The sequence below is a fragment of the Rhincodon typus genome, chromosome 38 (genome assembly GCF_021869965.1).
Source record: "Rhincodon typus isolate 14 chromosome 38, sRhiTyp1.1, whole genome shotgun sequence".
NCBI lineage: Eukaryota > Metazoa > Chordata > Chondrichthyes > Orectolobiformes > Rhincodontidae > Rhincodon > Rhincodon typus.
Genome location: NC_063369.1, coordinates 20,462,260 through 20,477,573, shown reverse-complemented (window position 1 = coordinate 20,477,573; position 15,314 = coordinate 20,462,260). Strand labels below are relative to the sequence as shown.

Below are 15,314 nucleotides of genomic sequence, written 5' to 3'. Positions count from 1 at the left end.
GTGTTTTACTGGTTTCTAAAACTCCAATCGTCTGGGTTACTAGGCTTTGCAAATCAACCTGTTAAGTGACTTGAACCCAGACCACCTGGCCCAGGGATAGGAAGAGTACCCCTATTATAAAGCCTATTCTAATCTTGTGCTATGCTTAACTTCCCTAGTAAGCAATGGGTGTGTGTATCTTGTTGAGTTTCTTCAATTATATTTTTTGAATATTTTACATATTTTCCTTTGAATCCACTACTGTATTTTTTTTTTTCCTATCTGCCTAATTGACCTTAGCCAGCTCTCCCCACAAAGTTAGGTAATTGGCATTGGCTTTGCTTAAATTTTAAGTTTTTTTTGGGCTGAAGTTTATAAGCTTTGAAATTTAAGTATGAAATTCAATTGCAATAGATAACTTTTACTAAGAGGTTATTAATTAACAGTTATACAATACTAAATTTAACAAAGCTTTATCCTTAACAGCATAATGTAGTGTTCTAAAAATCTGTTGCAAAAGAATTCTCCAGACTTTTCTTTCAGATTACCGTTAGCAGTTGGATTTCTCCAATCTGTATAAAGATTTGTGTCCCACAATTGTTACATTGCCTTTGTTATAAGCTCCAGTTACAGCTCTGGTCAGTAGCTGAATTCCTGATCCCTGCCCATAGTGATTCTACTTTTACACCCGGTGCTGGCATTGCTGGTTAGTATGGAGAGTTTAGTGATATTGCTGATGAAGCTGTGATAGACGTTTCAGCTGTAGAGATTTTTCAGTTATAGAAGTGTATATTGCCATTTTACAAACTTTTTAATTGAGGGAATGTAGTTAACAGGTAGCAACACATTAACAGATTGGGGCTGTGCTGGTGAGGTTGCTCGATTCAGTTGTGGTTTTCAGAGAATGATTTTGATTTTTCCCCTCTGTTTGATAGAGTAGATCCTTAACGTGTTCATTTTTTTTTCTTATAGTTGAACAAAGCCGATAAAACCAGCACGTGGTGAGGCTACAAAACTGTTCCACAGAAATTTACAGCAGTTACCAGATGGGCATCAGCGATGCCTTTTACCTACATGAGGGGAAGATGGCTTTTAAAATTCCTTTTGTTGAAATGTTTTTTAAGTGTTTCAATGGATAAAACTTGTGTGGAAGAAATGAAGCTTTTATACAACATTTGATCTGTTTTAATTTGTTTGTACATTGCTTTCTCCTGCCTGTCTTTACCTAAAGGTGGTCTGTTGGTTAATAAATCTGTTTTCAAATATCCACATGACCTGTGTGCTTTACCTGAAAAAAAGACCAGTGCATGCACATGGGTCAACATTAGCAGATGCTTTATGGAACTGTTGGGAGTCCTGAGTGGTTTAGATTCTTTAGTGTGGCTTGAAGTTCACGATTAGGTAACAGTATGAAGCTCAATGTCCTGTGCAGAGGAGTGTCAAGTAGATGTTTATGCCATACACTGATACACACAGCTGTGTTACCATAAGTGTACAGGGTGTGTTCCCAATACAGGAAAAAGTGGCATCATTTAAAATGGCAGCCAGGTAACAGCTGCAAATGCGTAGTTGTGCCTACCGCCATTAGTAGGGCAGCACAAGAATAACTTTTTGAGAGATCTGGTAAAGCAGTGAAGTTAAAATGAAGACGCCATGACGTGCGTATTTTGATTTGTTTCAAAGTAATTTTGACTTCACTCTGTATTGCAGAGTGTTTAGTGTAATGGCACCCAGAGTTAAAGCATTTAGATTCACTCTTCTGATGTGAAACAAACTGAGGTTTTCACTGCAACACTGACATCACAAAGATCTGCAGTGTAATTGTATCTGGCAGTTGAGGTTTCAGGTGATCTGCATGACACTAAACTTCATGTTAAGTTTTGTGTTTTGCTGGCATCTCACAAGTTATCTGAAGAATCTGTATTGCATACGCACTGGCAATCTCCGGCTGTACTCCAGTTCTGTATCATTTTCTCTATAAGGCTCACCCAACATCAGCCTGCAAGTTCCACCAGCTTTTCAATGGAAATATGAGCCTGTCATCTTTGATGTCCACACACTTGCCACTTACTCCTTCCCTTTGTGTAGCTGAGATTTCAGTCACAGTTGTCAAATACCTTCACTTTTCATCCTTTGTAGACATCAGCCTACACTTGACTGCCAGAATCTTATCTGCAGCACATCGCAGTCACTTAAACCTCCATGTGTAGCTACATCGACTCCAAATTAAGCAATGCCCAGCCTTAAACTTGTTTCAGTGTATAGCATGTACAAGATGCACTTCAGAAAATCACTGAGGCCCCTTAAGATGGCACTTAGAGAACCCATGACCACGACCATCTAGAAGGATAAGGGCAGCAGATTCATGGGAGCTCCACTACCTGCAAATTCCCCTCTTAAGTTACTCTCCATCCTAAATATACCCGGGAGTGGGAAGGTGATGATCTAGCAATAAGCTGAGTTTCTAGATGAATAGTGTAATGTTCTGGGGACTTGGATTCGAATGCCACCATGGCAGATAATGGAACTTTAATTCTAGATTTTCTTTATTGAATTCATATACTGATGATCATGAAACAATTACCAATTATTGGAAAAATTCATCTAGTTCACTAAAGTCCTTCAGGGAAGGAAATCTGCCATCCTCACCTGATCTGCCTTCATGTGACTCCAGACTCTCAGCAATGTGGTTGACTCTCAACTGCCCTCTGAAATGGCCTAGAAAGCCAATCAGTTGTATCAATCACTACAAAGTCTCAACCTAGGAATTGATGGACCACCTGGCTTTGACCAAGACACCTGAAAAAATGACAGAAACAGCCCTGTTGACTGTGCAAAGTTCTTGCATCTGGGGGTTAGTGCCAAAATTGGGAGAGCTATCTCAGACTAGCTAAGCAACGGCCTGATATAGTCATACTCACAGAATCATACTTTACAAACAATGTTCCAAACAAAACAATCCTCGTTCCTGGATATGTCCTGTCCGACTAGCAAGACAGACCCAACAGATGTCGTGGTGCAGTGCTGTATAGTCAGGAGGGAGTTGCCCTAGCAGTCCTCAATATTTACTCTAAAAGGCCTGGTTGGACCGAAGGGTCTATTTCCTGTATGATTCTGATTCTACTTTCTCCAAGAGTTGCTCAACATGGAGGAGTACTGATGTGGAACCTTGTCAAAAAGGCTGTACAAAAGTTCAAGTAAACAATGTCTACCCTTTGCCCTTGTCAATCTTGGTTACTTCCTCAAAAAACCCAAATCAAGTTTGAGACATGCTTTTCCTTACACAAAAAATGCTGACTATCCTTAATCATTCCTTACCCGTCCAAATGCATATAAATCCTATCTTTCAGAATCACTTCCAACAACTTACCACCAAAGTCAGACTCACAAGTCGATAGTTCCCACGCTTCTTACATCCCTTCATAAACAAAGGCATGACGTTTGCCACTCTCCAGTGTTATAAAGCCGAGATTGACGACCCCTACCCCCCAACCCTGAGAACTAAAGCCAAAACACCCAAAGAGGATCACCTCACCAGTAATCTGTAAGAAAGGTGTGAAAACTGGTGTAACCTGCTTTTCAGCAACTTCTTGTTTGAATAAAATAAATTCCTGACACTTTTAAAATCAACAAGTAACAATTTAGTTATCTAATTCTAACAGTAAACAAATTAACTAAACTATTAACAAACCAAATAAACCCCTTCTGAATATGAACTATTCCTGAATAAACCAAAATTCTAATGGTACATTGTTCCAATAAATACAAGTCCCACTTATAATAAATTAGTTTCTCAAAATTGCAGTGAGGTTACGTGTCTTCCAGAATGTTGTGTGTCTTTTCTGTCAATTCTTCTCTTAGGAATGCCTTTCCCATTGATTCTTCTGTCAGGAATGTTAACTAGTTGTGCCATGGGTACCATAGTTATTTAGATGGTGCTTTCCCTAAGATATAGAGGAGGCTGTGAGAGCCAGCGATTCTCTCGTGAGAGCTGAGGGCTTTTAACTCTGGCACATGGCAGTCAGCTCTGGGGCTTTGTCCACCTTCCTCTTTTTTATACCCTTGATGACATTATAAATATTTCTTACAATAGGGTTGTTCCTATGTTGTCAAAACCATCAGATTTAAATTTAATTGGGATTTGATACCTAAGTGCCTGGTTCAAATTGATTGGCTAAATTCAAAAGCTTGTTGTCTTGGTAAAATCTGCTGCTTGGCCTGTTAACTGTACAGCCTTTTGATACAAATGTTTCAATTTGGGTGCTCTCTGTGTACTTGCAAACTTTCAAAATGCTGCTCACAGACATCCACTTTAAATCTTTAAGCACAGAAAAAGCACATGATCTTTTAAAGACTCCATGCAATGCTTTCTTCCCCCGCCCCTAGCATTTTAGAAACACCAATTTCTAATTTTCTGCCTCCCAATCCACAAATATTTTACCCAACTTCACAAAACCAGTCACTCAACACCTCACCTGTATTCATAGATGATAGAAATATTTCTGCTGGGGGCCCCACAATTTCCTCCTTAACTTCCTATAAAATTCATGTGATACACTAGATCAGGTCTTGGAGATCTTTCCACCATTATATTTTGTAAGATCTCCAGCACTTCCTCTTCTGTAATGTGAACTGTTCTCAAAACATCAATATTTTGTTTCCCTAAGTTCTCTAGCCTCCATTTCTTTCTCCACTGTAAAAACTGATGTGAAACATTCATTTAATTTCTCTCCCATTTCATGAAGTTCAACACAAAGATGACCTCTGATCTTTAACGCGTCTACTTTCTTCAGTTGCTATCTTGCTCTTAATGTGCTTGTAGAATCTCTTTGGATTATCCTTAACTTTATTTGTCAAGGCTGAAGACAGCAAGGGCACAAAATGTACTCTGGGTGGAGCTGTCATCACCCACCACCAAGGGTGGCTCAACAGTATCACTACTGATTGAGCTGGTTGAGTCCTAAACATAGCTGAACTAGTGGTAGTTGGTGAGGGGTCCGACAAGAGGGAAAAACATACTTGACCTCATCCTCACCAATCTGCCAACTGCAGATGCATCTGTTCATGGCAGTATCAGTAAGAGTGACCAGTGGACAGTCCTTGTGGAGACAAAGTCCTGCCTTCATTTTGAGAAAACCCTTTATGGGACAGACTACAAACAGGTCTAGCAGCTCAAGACTGGGCATCCATGAGGCACTGTGGGCCATCAACAGCAGCAGAATTGTACTCCACAACAATCTGTAACCCCATGGCCTGACATATCCTCCACTGGAGCCAGGGATCAACTCTAGTTTAATGGAGAATGCAGGAGGACATCCCAAGAGCATTGCCAGGCATACCTGAAAATGTGCTGTCAACCTGGTGAAGCCACCAAACAGGACCACTTGCACGCCAAACAGCATAAGCAACAATTTTAGGCAGAACTGAGAGATCCCAAATCCAACAGATCAGAGCTAAGGTCTGCAATCCTGCCACAGCTAGTCATGAATGGTGGTGGGCAATTAAAACAACTCGCTCGAGGATAAGACTCCACAGATATCCCCATCTTCAATGGTGGAAGAGCCCAACACATAAGTGAAAAATATAAGGCTCGTTGACAGCAATCTTCAGCCAGAAGTATCAAATGGACTCCTCCAGTAGTCCCAGCATTACAGATACCAGTCTTCACCCAATTTGATTCACTTCACGTGATAGCAAGAAATGGTTGGAGACACTGGATACTGCAAAGGCTATAGATCCTAATATTCCATCAATAGTCCCGAAGACTTGTGCTCTAGAACTTGCTGCACCGTAGCCAAGTTCTTACAGTATAGTTACAGCACGGGCATCTACTTAACAATGTGGAAAATTGCCCAGGTATGTCCTGCACACAAAAAGCAGGACAAATCCAACCTGGCCAACTACTGCCCCACCAGTCTACTCAATCTAAAAGTGATGGAAGATGCCATCGACAGTGCTATCAAGCAGCACCTACTCAGCAATAACCTGCTCAGTGACACCCAGCTTGATTGATTGGCAACACATCCACAAACATCTACTCCTTCCACCACCAACGCTCAGTAGCAGCAGTGTGTAGTATCTACAAGATGCACTGCAAAAATTCACCAAAGATCCTTCAACAGCACCTTCCAAACCCACAACCACTTCCATCTAGAATGACAAGAGCAGCAGCTTTATGGGAACATCACCACCTGCAAGTTCCCCTCCATCCTGACTCAGAAACATATTGCTGTTCCTTCACTGTCGCCAGGTCAAAATCCTGGAATTCCCTCCCTTGACCGTTGTGGGTCGGCCTACAGTATGTGGACTGCAACTGTTCAAGAAGTCAGCTCACAACCACCTTTCCAAGGGCAACCACGAACGAGCAATAAATGCTGGCCAGCTGGCCAATAAATGTGATGCCCACATTCCAGAAGTAAATAAAAAATAACTTGCCAAAACCAATCCCTACATCCTGCCCTCTTTAATAGCCAACTTCAGCTAAGTGTTTAAACTCAATATGCTTCCTGGGGTTACTGTGCCTGTTAGAACCCTTTTAATCAAGGCTCTGTCTGCAATTAGTCTCCAGGTCTTGCCTCACAAAAGATTGTTTTGTTTGATTTTTTTCCTTTTACCACAAGCTGTCCCAAAGTACACAAGTCATTTCCAGCTTGGAGTTCAAAACTGATTTAAAAAAAATAAAAATAACAAAAAGCCAACAAGGGTAGCAATTTCTGTCCATATTTTCAGACCCAGCTTGGTAAAAAGTATACACCAGGTTTCCATACTGAACAAGACTTATTATTTATTACTGGTTATTACATTCTAGCTACAGATGAACTATTAAATTAATTGAACTCTAAAAATTGAAGCTCTTAACCCGTTATAAACTCACCCTTTCTCACAGACAGACAGATAACACAGGGGAAAAAAATGAATGGAGAGAAAACTGGGGAAGACATATCCATAGTCTTTGTTCACAAGATCTGTTGAGTTGGTTCTTGCTGATCCAAAGGTTTCTCCTTGGCTTTTTTCTGAATGTTTCCACTGATTTGCAAGAGGCATGGGGTGGCTGTTTCACTTCTGAAAGATCTTTGACTTATCTAACTCAAAGGTATAAACTGCAGCATATGCTGAAAGAAAAATAAACTGGTTTTATCAGGTGTAAAGTGACTCACTGCAGAGAACTGAGAAGGAAATATTTTGTTTCCTGCAACCTAAGCTGTTCAGCCACCTAACAACCAATTACAAATCATGGCAGGGTGAGGATCTTTGTCATTGATAACTGACCACTAGTCCACAAGTCAATCAGCTTCATTTGTAAATGATAACTCAGCTCCAGTTCATCTGCATGTTGCTGTTACTCACAGCTACAAAAACAGGGTTCACAAAAAGGTATCAAATTCCTTGGTTTTAAAACATGCAGTCATCCTTGAAATCCTAAGATTTCAAAGTAGTTATTTTATTTCAGTCCACTAAAAAATACAAAAAGTAAAAAAAAAACAAGATATTTAGAGTGTTTTCCTTACCATTTAGTGGACGTAAGGAGTATCAGATCAGCTATGATCCTATTGAATGCTTGAGGAGCCAAACAGCCTACTCCTTTTCCAAATATTATGGTCTTTACCCTCCCACCTACATTCTGTCACCTGTAAACTTGGTGATAATATATTCACTTTCCTTATCCAAGTCACTAATATATGGTAAATCATTGTGGCTCCAGCCCTGATCCCTGTGGCACTCCATCAGTTACAGGTTGCCATCCTGAAATTGCTCCTCCTATTCAAACTTACTGCCTTCTTTTAGTTAGCCAATCCTTTATCCATGTTCATAGACTGCACCCAATGTCATGGGCTTTTAACTTATTATGTGGCTTTATAGAATCATAGAATCATAGAATCATTTATGGGCAGTGGCTTATTGAACGGCTTTTGGAAATCCAAATACATCACATCTATTGCCTTCCTTTTATCTATCCTGCTCTGTACCTCCTTAAAAAGATCAAATAAATTTGTTAGGCATGGTTTCTTCATGAAACTATTCTGACTGCTGATCATATTATGCATTTCTAAATGATCAGCTAATACATTTTTATAATAGACTCTAGCATTTTCCCAATGAAAAATGTTAAGCCAACTGACCAAAGTTACCTACTTTTGTTTCCCTCCCTTTTGAAAGGTGGTCAATCTGAAACATTCATTCTGTTACTCTCTCCATTGATGCTGTCTGACCTGCTGAGCATTTTCAATATTCACTTTTTATTTCAAATTCCCAGTAACTGTAGTAGTTGCTTCATGTTGGTATGATTTTTGTGACATTAAGGAATGTGGGGATAGCTGGGTATTTGTAGTGCCATGATCCCATAGAATGACACAAACAGGCTGCAATTTGGAATAGCACAGTGACCCAGATGTTAGCAACACTGCCTCACAGCACCAGGGACCTGGTGAGTAGTGACGAGGTCTCTACTTTGACCTTGGGCAGTTGTGTAGAGTTTGCACATTCTCCCCATTTCTGCGTGGGTTTCCGCAATGTGCTCTAGTTTCCTCCCACAGTGCAAAGAAGTGCAGGTTAAGTGGATTGGCCATAGCATCCAGGGATGTGAAGGCTTGGTGGATTAGCCATTGGAAATGCAGGATACAAGGATAGGGTAGCAGGGAATGGATCTGGGTTGGATACTGTTCGGAGGGTTGGTGTGGACTTGATGGTCCAAAGGACTGCTTCTGCTGTAGGGATTCTATGAATCTGTCTCTTACTGCAATTCTACAAAGGACCTGGTAAGACACCATCTGGACTATTGTATGTAATTTTGGTCACTGTACCCAAGAAAGGATACACCTACCACAGAGGGAGTGCTATAGAAGTTCATCAGTCTGATACCAGGGAAAGTAGGACTGTCCTATGAAGACAGATTGGTTCAACGGGGCCTGTTTTCACTAGAGTTTAGAAAAATAAAATGGAATATGATATGACCAAACTGTATTAAATCCTAACAGGGCTAGACAGACTAGATGCAAAGAGGACATTTCCCCTGGATGGGGAGTCTAGAATCAGGGGACACAGTCTCAGGATACAGGATAGACTATTCAAGATGGAGATAAAGAAAAGGTTCTTTAGTAAAATGGTGGTGAACCTGTGGAATTCTCTACCACAGAACACTGTGGAGGTCAAATCACTGAATATGTTCAAAACAGAGATACATTTTTAGATTTTAAAGGCATCAGGGAAGATATAGAATATGCCATTGAGATAGATGATCATCCATGTTCATATAGAATGGCAGAACAAACATGAAGGAATGAACTCTTGTTCCTAGTTTCTATGAGGAGCTAAATGGCCTCCTCCTGTTGCTGTATACCACATGGAAAATGTTTACTGCAGAGCTGCTACTACATGTCAATCTAGAGGAGGAACCAAAATGCCAGCATCTTCAAGATGGGACAGTGAAAGCTGTAAATCAGGCCAGATAGTAAACATTGATTTCTATAAAATAAAATTTTATTCTTATAATTTTCCAAAATACATTTTAAAATCCACTATATTACAATTTATAAAAATATGCCGTACCTTAAATACACAATACAGGAATGAAAGCACAAGTTCAATTAACTGCAGTTCTGCTGCTGCTCGCAGCTGACTGCTGCCAGGGAGCAATACTAACTATAGGATGCAGAATGTGTCAAACAGACATTACAATCCTGACATTACCCACATCCAATAAACAATGAAGCAGACACTTTAACCTACACTGGGCATGTCAGGGGAGTTGCTGGTTTTATACTGTCATCCTTTCATTTTCACATAAAAAATTTAATCCATTTTCTGTATCACAGAAGTTTTAAACCTACAAATAGTTGGAGGAATTAAGGTTGTTGTCAATGTATTGAGCCTTACTTGGTTCTGGCTTTTGCACAAATCACTGAGCCCAAGTATATTTATCAGCAGAAAGCCAGTGATAACCAGGACTTTTAACAGCAGTTGGTTTAAAACAACACAATTTAATCAATCAACATAGATGACCAGGTTCAGAGATTAAGCACAGATACACTATATCGTGCCAGTTTCCCTTTCAGCCCAAAAATCTCTGCTTTCACTCCAGATTTCAACACTGCTCTCCTTAATGAATGGCCAGCAGCTCTTACAAATGATCAGTTCAGGAGGAACCTGATGTTCACCAAAACGTCAATGAGCTCCAGACTGACCTGCTGCAACCAAGAGGCTGCCTCATTCTAACTGAAAAATAATCGGGCACCTCTTTCACAGCATCATATGCCTTTAAAATTGTCCCCGTCCCAGTTGAGATCCACACTTTCTCACTGCAAACAAGTCCACCTATTGGATGGTATGGGATACAGTAACTCAATTCCAGACAGGACAAACAAATAAAAACAAGCGAAACACACACAAACGTGCACACACACAATGCTCAAGCATTTCTACAAAAGGCTCAAAAACTACAGATAAGATACAGGCTTCTGAAACAAAGCCACTTCATAAACTCCAAGATACCTGAAGATGTCTTGTGCAATTTGAAATATAGAGAAACTTACGGATTGTCCCAGAAGTAGGCAGAGAGTTGCTGCCAAGAGGAAGTGCCAAAAGGCTCAGATCAGTGCTGTTGCTGCAAGGCATAAGCAAAATATTCGCTGATGAGACACTACAGTCCAGTTAAAAATAGTTTTAAAAAACTAAAATCACCTGCCAACAAAGTTGCACTACAGCAGACTATGGTCCTGCTTAGATTTCAGTGGAATAACCGCCATCCACCATTTAGTGCAGGAAATAGTGCTACACGTGCATGAACAGAGAAATTTATGGTCTTACAAGCCTATTCTGCAGAATAATGAAGTACATTCTTGTTTGTACAATATTTTCTTCATAAGGAGAGCAGCTCGGAGTCTCTTGTCCTGGAATTAGAACAGAGGGCCACATGTTCAAATCTGATTGGCCTGCTGCCTCTTCTTCAGCCCAGTCTCTCACCAGAGTTCAAGAAGACAGGGTTGAAAGTTCAGCTTTTAGTCTAAGAACTTGTGGATGTCATTGTCGAGTCTGAAGGATGGCTGGACCACCTCGTTCAGGTGTGGACAGTTGTAGCTGCATTTACATGATTGGATCATCATCATATTCTTGCTGAAGCTCTCACCATCCTCACAAGAGAACTGGACACGGATTGTTCGGGTCTTTCGTGGTGAGCAGCAACGTTGGTCTATGCACAAGCCACAGGAGTTTGGCTGATATTGCTTTACACTCTTGCAACCAGCATAGTTAAAACGAACTGGTTCCATAGCCTTTTGGGTTCTGGTACATGTCTTCCCTTTCTGAAAGAGGTAATGGAACAGTTTAATGAGTCTGATTTGGTCAATTATCTTAACTACTAGGTTTTAAAGACTATTTATGTTTAACAAAACACATTGTTCTTTGCTCCCTGTCTAGCTTAACAAACATGGATGTATCTACAAGAGACAATTATTTAGTTTCTCCAAACCATTTGTATACATTCTTATCAAATTCACTCAACACATTCCTGGGATGAAGAAAGGGATTTGTTTTATGAAGACAGATTGATCAGGTTGGGCCCATATTCATTGAAGTTGTGAAGAATGAGAAGCAATCTCATTTCAATGGAGCTTGACAGGATAGCTGCTGAGAAGGTGTTTCTCCCATTGGGGAAAATCGAGAACTGGGGATACATTTTAAAATAAGGAGTCTCCCATTTATAATGAGTGAGGTGGAATTTATTCTCTGAGAGGGGTTAATCTTTAGCATACTCTTCTCCAACAAACAATGGAGGCTTGATCGTTGAACATATTCAAGCTTGAGGTGGACGTTTTACATTGATAAGGGAATCAAGCATTATTGGGGATGGGGACAGGCAGATAGGAGAGTGGAGTCGACACCAATAGATTAGCCATGTGTTACGCAATGGAGGAGATGGCTTAAGGGGCTAAATGGCATCTTTTTTAAAATATACTTTTTGTTATTCTTTCATCGGATACAGGAGTTGCTGGCAAGGTCAACATTTATTACCCAATCCTAACTGCGCTTGAACTGAGTGGCTTGCTAGGGCCATTCTGAGGCCAGTTCAGACTCAACCACATAACTCAAGGTCTGGAGTCACGTGTGGGTCAGACCAGATGAGGATGGCAGATTTCCTTCCTGAAAGGACATTAGCGAACTAGGTGGGCTTTTACAACAATCAATGATAATTTCACTGTCACCACTGAGACTAGTTTTCAATTCTAGATTTTATTAATTGAACTAAATTCCACCAGCTGCAATGGTGGGATTTGAACCACGTCCATAGAACATTAGTCTGGGACTCTGGTTGATAAATCCAGTGAATTTCTTGAAACATTGGCTGTTTGATGGACCTGAGGGATAACCATGTCCACTCTGTGCACATTTTGCAGTTACAGCATCAGCAGACATCTTCACTGTACTTCCCCAATACTCAGTGACTTCCCAGATGGTCTTGTAGAACTTCATTTACCTTCAGTTTGGGATAGAAGGTCTGCCTGCAGCTTCGAACCTGACACAACCGTGTCTCTTTCTTCAGCTTGCACTCAGGGTTGTCATTGCTGACCCTGGTGGACACACCCAAGCCACAGGTTTTTGAACATTCAGACCACTGGGTTGTCTGGACAATGCACTTGTACTGAGGGAATCTCCATCCTTCAAACAGGGCTCTCCAAGCTGAAAAAGTAAATGATAAGTGGTTTTAAGATCTGGTCAGGCAAAACATAGCATTCATAACCAGGACCACAGATTTCTTAAAATAGACAAGTCACAGAGGAACAGAATTGCGAAAAGGTTTCGATTTCATGGAAAGTATTCGAATGATATTTTAGTCTTGTTTAGTCAAATACCATCCTGACATATGTAGTGGCTAAAATTGGTCTGTGGATACTTGTGTTTCTGTAACTGGACAGGGCAGTGAACTGTTTAACCAGTTCAAGCAACTCACCAGGTCGGTTCCTCAGAGAGTGATGCTTTCTTTGAACCAGTTCGTTGCTGCTGATCCCAGCAAGGTAAACCAGGTCGTGAAATGCCACTCCACGATGTTTCGATTCCTCCTTATCACAGACAAACTTCTCGCAGCACTGCCCTGGGACTTTCACCAGGCGGGGGTTGAGGCAGCTCATCCCAGTCAGAGGCAGTTCCTGAGGGCAGAGGGGAATGCAGCCCACTGCTCCATCTATACAGGTGCACTTGTGTTTACAGCTTAGCTGGAAACCCTCACCATGTTGGTAAATCCTCCCGTTATACTCGCAGGTTCTGCCCTCAGACTTTGCTGTTAAGAGAAGGTCAACACTGTTCACAGCTGCTCAGATGCACGTGCTTCCCTGTTCATTCACCTACATATACAATTCAAACCAACTAAACAGAGGTTTAGTTAGAGATTAGATATTAGACAGATTTAGCAGAACAAACCACCACCCTCCTGAAAAAGTGACCCCAGGTACTACCCCCTCTCAGTAACCGCCAAATCCTGGGACACTGCCACCTCATATCTCCCCAGGCACTGTCCCCTCCCATGGAACCACCATATCCCCTAGGCACTATCCCATCCTGTTTCCCTTGGATGCTGTTCTTTCCTCTTTTCCTAGGTACTGCACTCTCCCATCTCCCCTAGATGTTTCACCCTCCCCTCTCCCCAGGTACTGCCCACTCTCCTCAGGCACTGTTTATTTCTCTGGACACTGCTCCCACTCCTTCTGGGCACTGCCCTCCCCAGGCACTCAGTCAAGCACACTAACCTCTGCAGATGCCTCCTCTTGCTAGCATCTTTGCCCCCTGGTTACACTCCAACCCCTTCAAGTGGTCACAGGGGCTCGCTAGGCTGCAGTCGTCGTTCAGCTGCTGGGCACACACTTTGCAGCATCCACAGCCATCTAGGAGCAGGCTGACCCCGGGAGGACAGCGGGCTGGGCTCGGGGGACAGCTGCATTCACCCGGGCACTGCACTCTTACCTAGAAACACAAAAACAGCAAGTGGTCAGTCAAAACAGGGTGGGGGGCAGACACTGAGTCTTCACATTGAAGAGACAGCTTCGTTCTAAGTACGTCCCAAAACCCACTGCAACACCCAGCAAAAACGTTCAACACTGCAAACTTTCGACAGATAAAATAGGGAGCAGCTTACTTTGCTCAGCAGAGCTGAAGCCACGGACAGGAGTAGAGAGAAGAACAGCAGCCCCTCCATCTCTGTAGTTCCTAGGGCGGAGTGAGGCACTCGGTTCCTGGGTTTCCTTCTCGGAGCTCACTGTCTACTGTTCACTCTCTCTCTCACGCCTTCTCTGAATTTCTCTTTCCTCCCGCTGTACCTCAGCTCCTTAATCTAACACTCTCTATTACTATCACTTTCTCTCGCTGTCCTCCAGCTTTTAATTCTACTACCTGAGTCTTCTACTCTTTGTCTCTCTGCTGTTAACTCTTTCGCTCTATCTGCCTCTACTCTGTTTTATCTATCACTGTTGTTCTCTTTTTGCTGTTCTCCCTGTCTCTGTACTGTTATATCATCGTTCTATGCTATTTTTCTACCTCTCTGCGCTGTTGTCTCCATCTGTCCCTGTGCAATTCTATTTCTGTGTTATTTTCTGTATCTCAGTCAGTGTTCTCTCTACCTTTGTGCTGCTCCCCCTCTACCTCTGTATTGCTGTGATGCCCTTTTTCCCTCTGTTCTGATCTCGATTGCTGCGCTATTGTCTCTGTACTTATCTCTGTCTCTGCCTCCACCTCATCCCCCTAATTATACTGCACTCGCCCCGCAGTATCAGCTTTCCCATTGGCTAACTAGCTGCCTGGCTGTCTAATCAGAGACGAGTCTCTATCCCAGACATTCCATTCAGAAACTCAAGTGCGCAGGTGCCGAACCGCTCTCGATGCTGAATGGAGCCCATTCATAAAGTGGGGATACAGCCTCAGTAACTGTTAATTTCAGTCAAAAGTCAGCTTAGCCTCAGCTACAGTTGGTCTCACTCAGCTCTCATTCTGTTACCTCAGCCTTAGTCACAGTCTCAGGCAGTCAGTTCAGCTGTACGTGCTGAGGGATGTACTAAAGCTTGGGGCAGAAAGGGCGGGGGGCGTCTATTCAGTTATTGGACCTTACCTGCACCTCAGTAAGAGGTGCCTTCAGTTTATTTGTTGGATGGTGAAACTCCAATGTGTGTTTGGTTCCTTGATATGCTACTATACAGAACTGAATTGTTTTTGTGAATATATAGATATTTTTTACGAGTAAAGTATATTTTTGAAATAAAAAAAGTTCAGCCTCAGTGACAGTCTCACTCAGTCAGACCAGCCTCAGTAAGTCAGTCTCACTCACAGTCAGCCTCAGTAACAGTCAGTCTCACTCA

The 15,314-nt window shown here is 41.9% G+C and overlaps 2 protein-coding genes across 2 annotated transcripts in view; one reads left to right on the top strand and one right to left on the bottom strand.

Annotated features, from left to right (window-relative positions):
* Positions 1-1,248, top strand: part of LOC109911840 (spliceosome RNA helicase DDX39B) — a 40,861-nt gene extending 39,613 nt beyond the window's left edge. Inside the window, exon 11 of the mRNA XM_020511219.2 lies at positions 952-1,248. Within this exon, the coding sequence (XP_020366808.1) occupies positions 952-968 (17 nt within the window). The 3' untranslated portion in view covers positions 969-1,248. The remainder of the gene's footprint in view (positions 1-951) is intronic.
* An 8,247-nt stretch (positions 1,249-9,495) lies between these two features.
* On the bottom strand, positions 9,496-14,665 carry LOC109911806 (CCN family member 1-like). The gene is made up of 5 exons (XM_020511189.2): positions 14,102-14,665; positions 13,716-13,929; positions 12,923-13,249; positions 12,449-12,651; positions 9,496-11,276 (listed from the first exon to the last, which is right to left on the bottom strand). The coding sequence occupies exons 1-5, from the start codon at positions 14,159-14,161 to the stop codon at positions 10,974-10,976; spliced, it is 1,107 nt and encodes a 368-aa protein (XP_020366778.1). The 5' UTR covers positions 14,162-14,665; the 3' UTR covers positions 9,496-10,973.
* Between the last annotated feature and the right edge of the window lie 649 nt (positions 14,666-15,314).

Bases quoted from the DNA above. Each gene is read 5' to 3' on its own strand.
- LOC109911806 (XM_020511189.2), bottom strand. From the start codon at position 14,161: ATGGAGGGGCTGCTGTTCTTCTCTCTACTCCTGTCCGTGGCTTCAGCT. The intron at 13,930-14,101 runs GTAAGCTGCTCC...TTGTGTTTCTAG, and splicing joins CTTCAGCTCTGCTGAGCAAA to GTAAGAGTGCAGTGCCCGGG. The intron at 13,250-13,715 runs GTTAGTGTGCTT...TTCTCTTAACAG, and splicing joins AAGAGGAGGCATCTGCAGAG to CAAAGTCTGAGGGCAGAACC.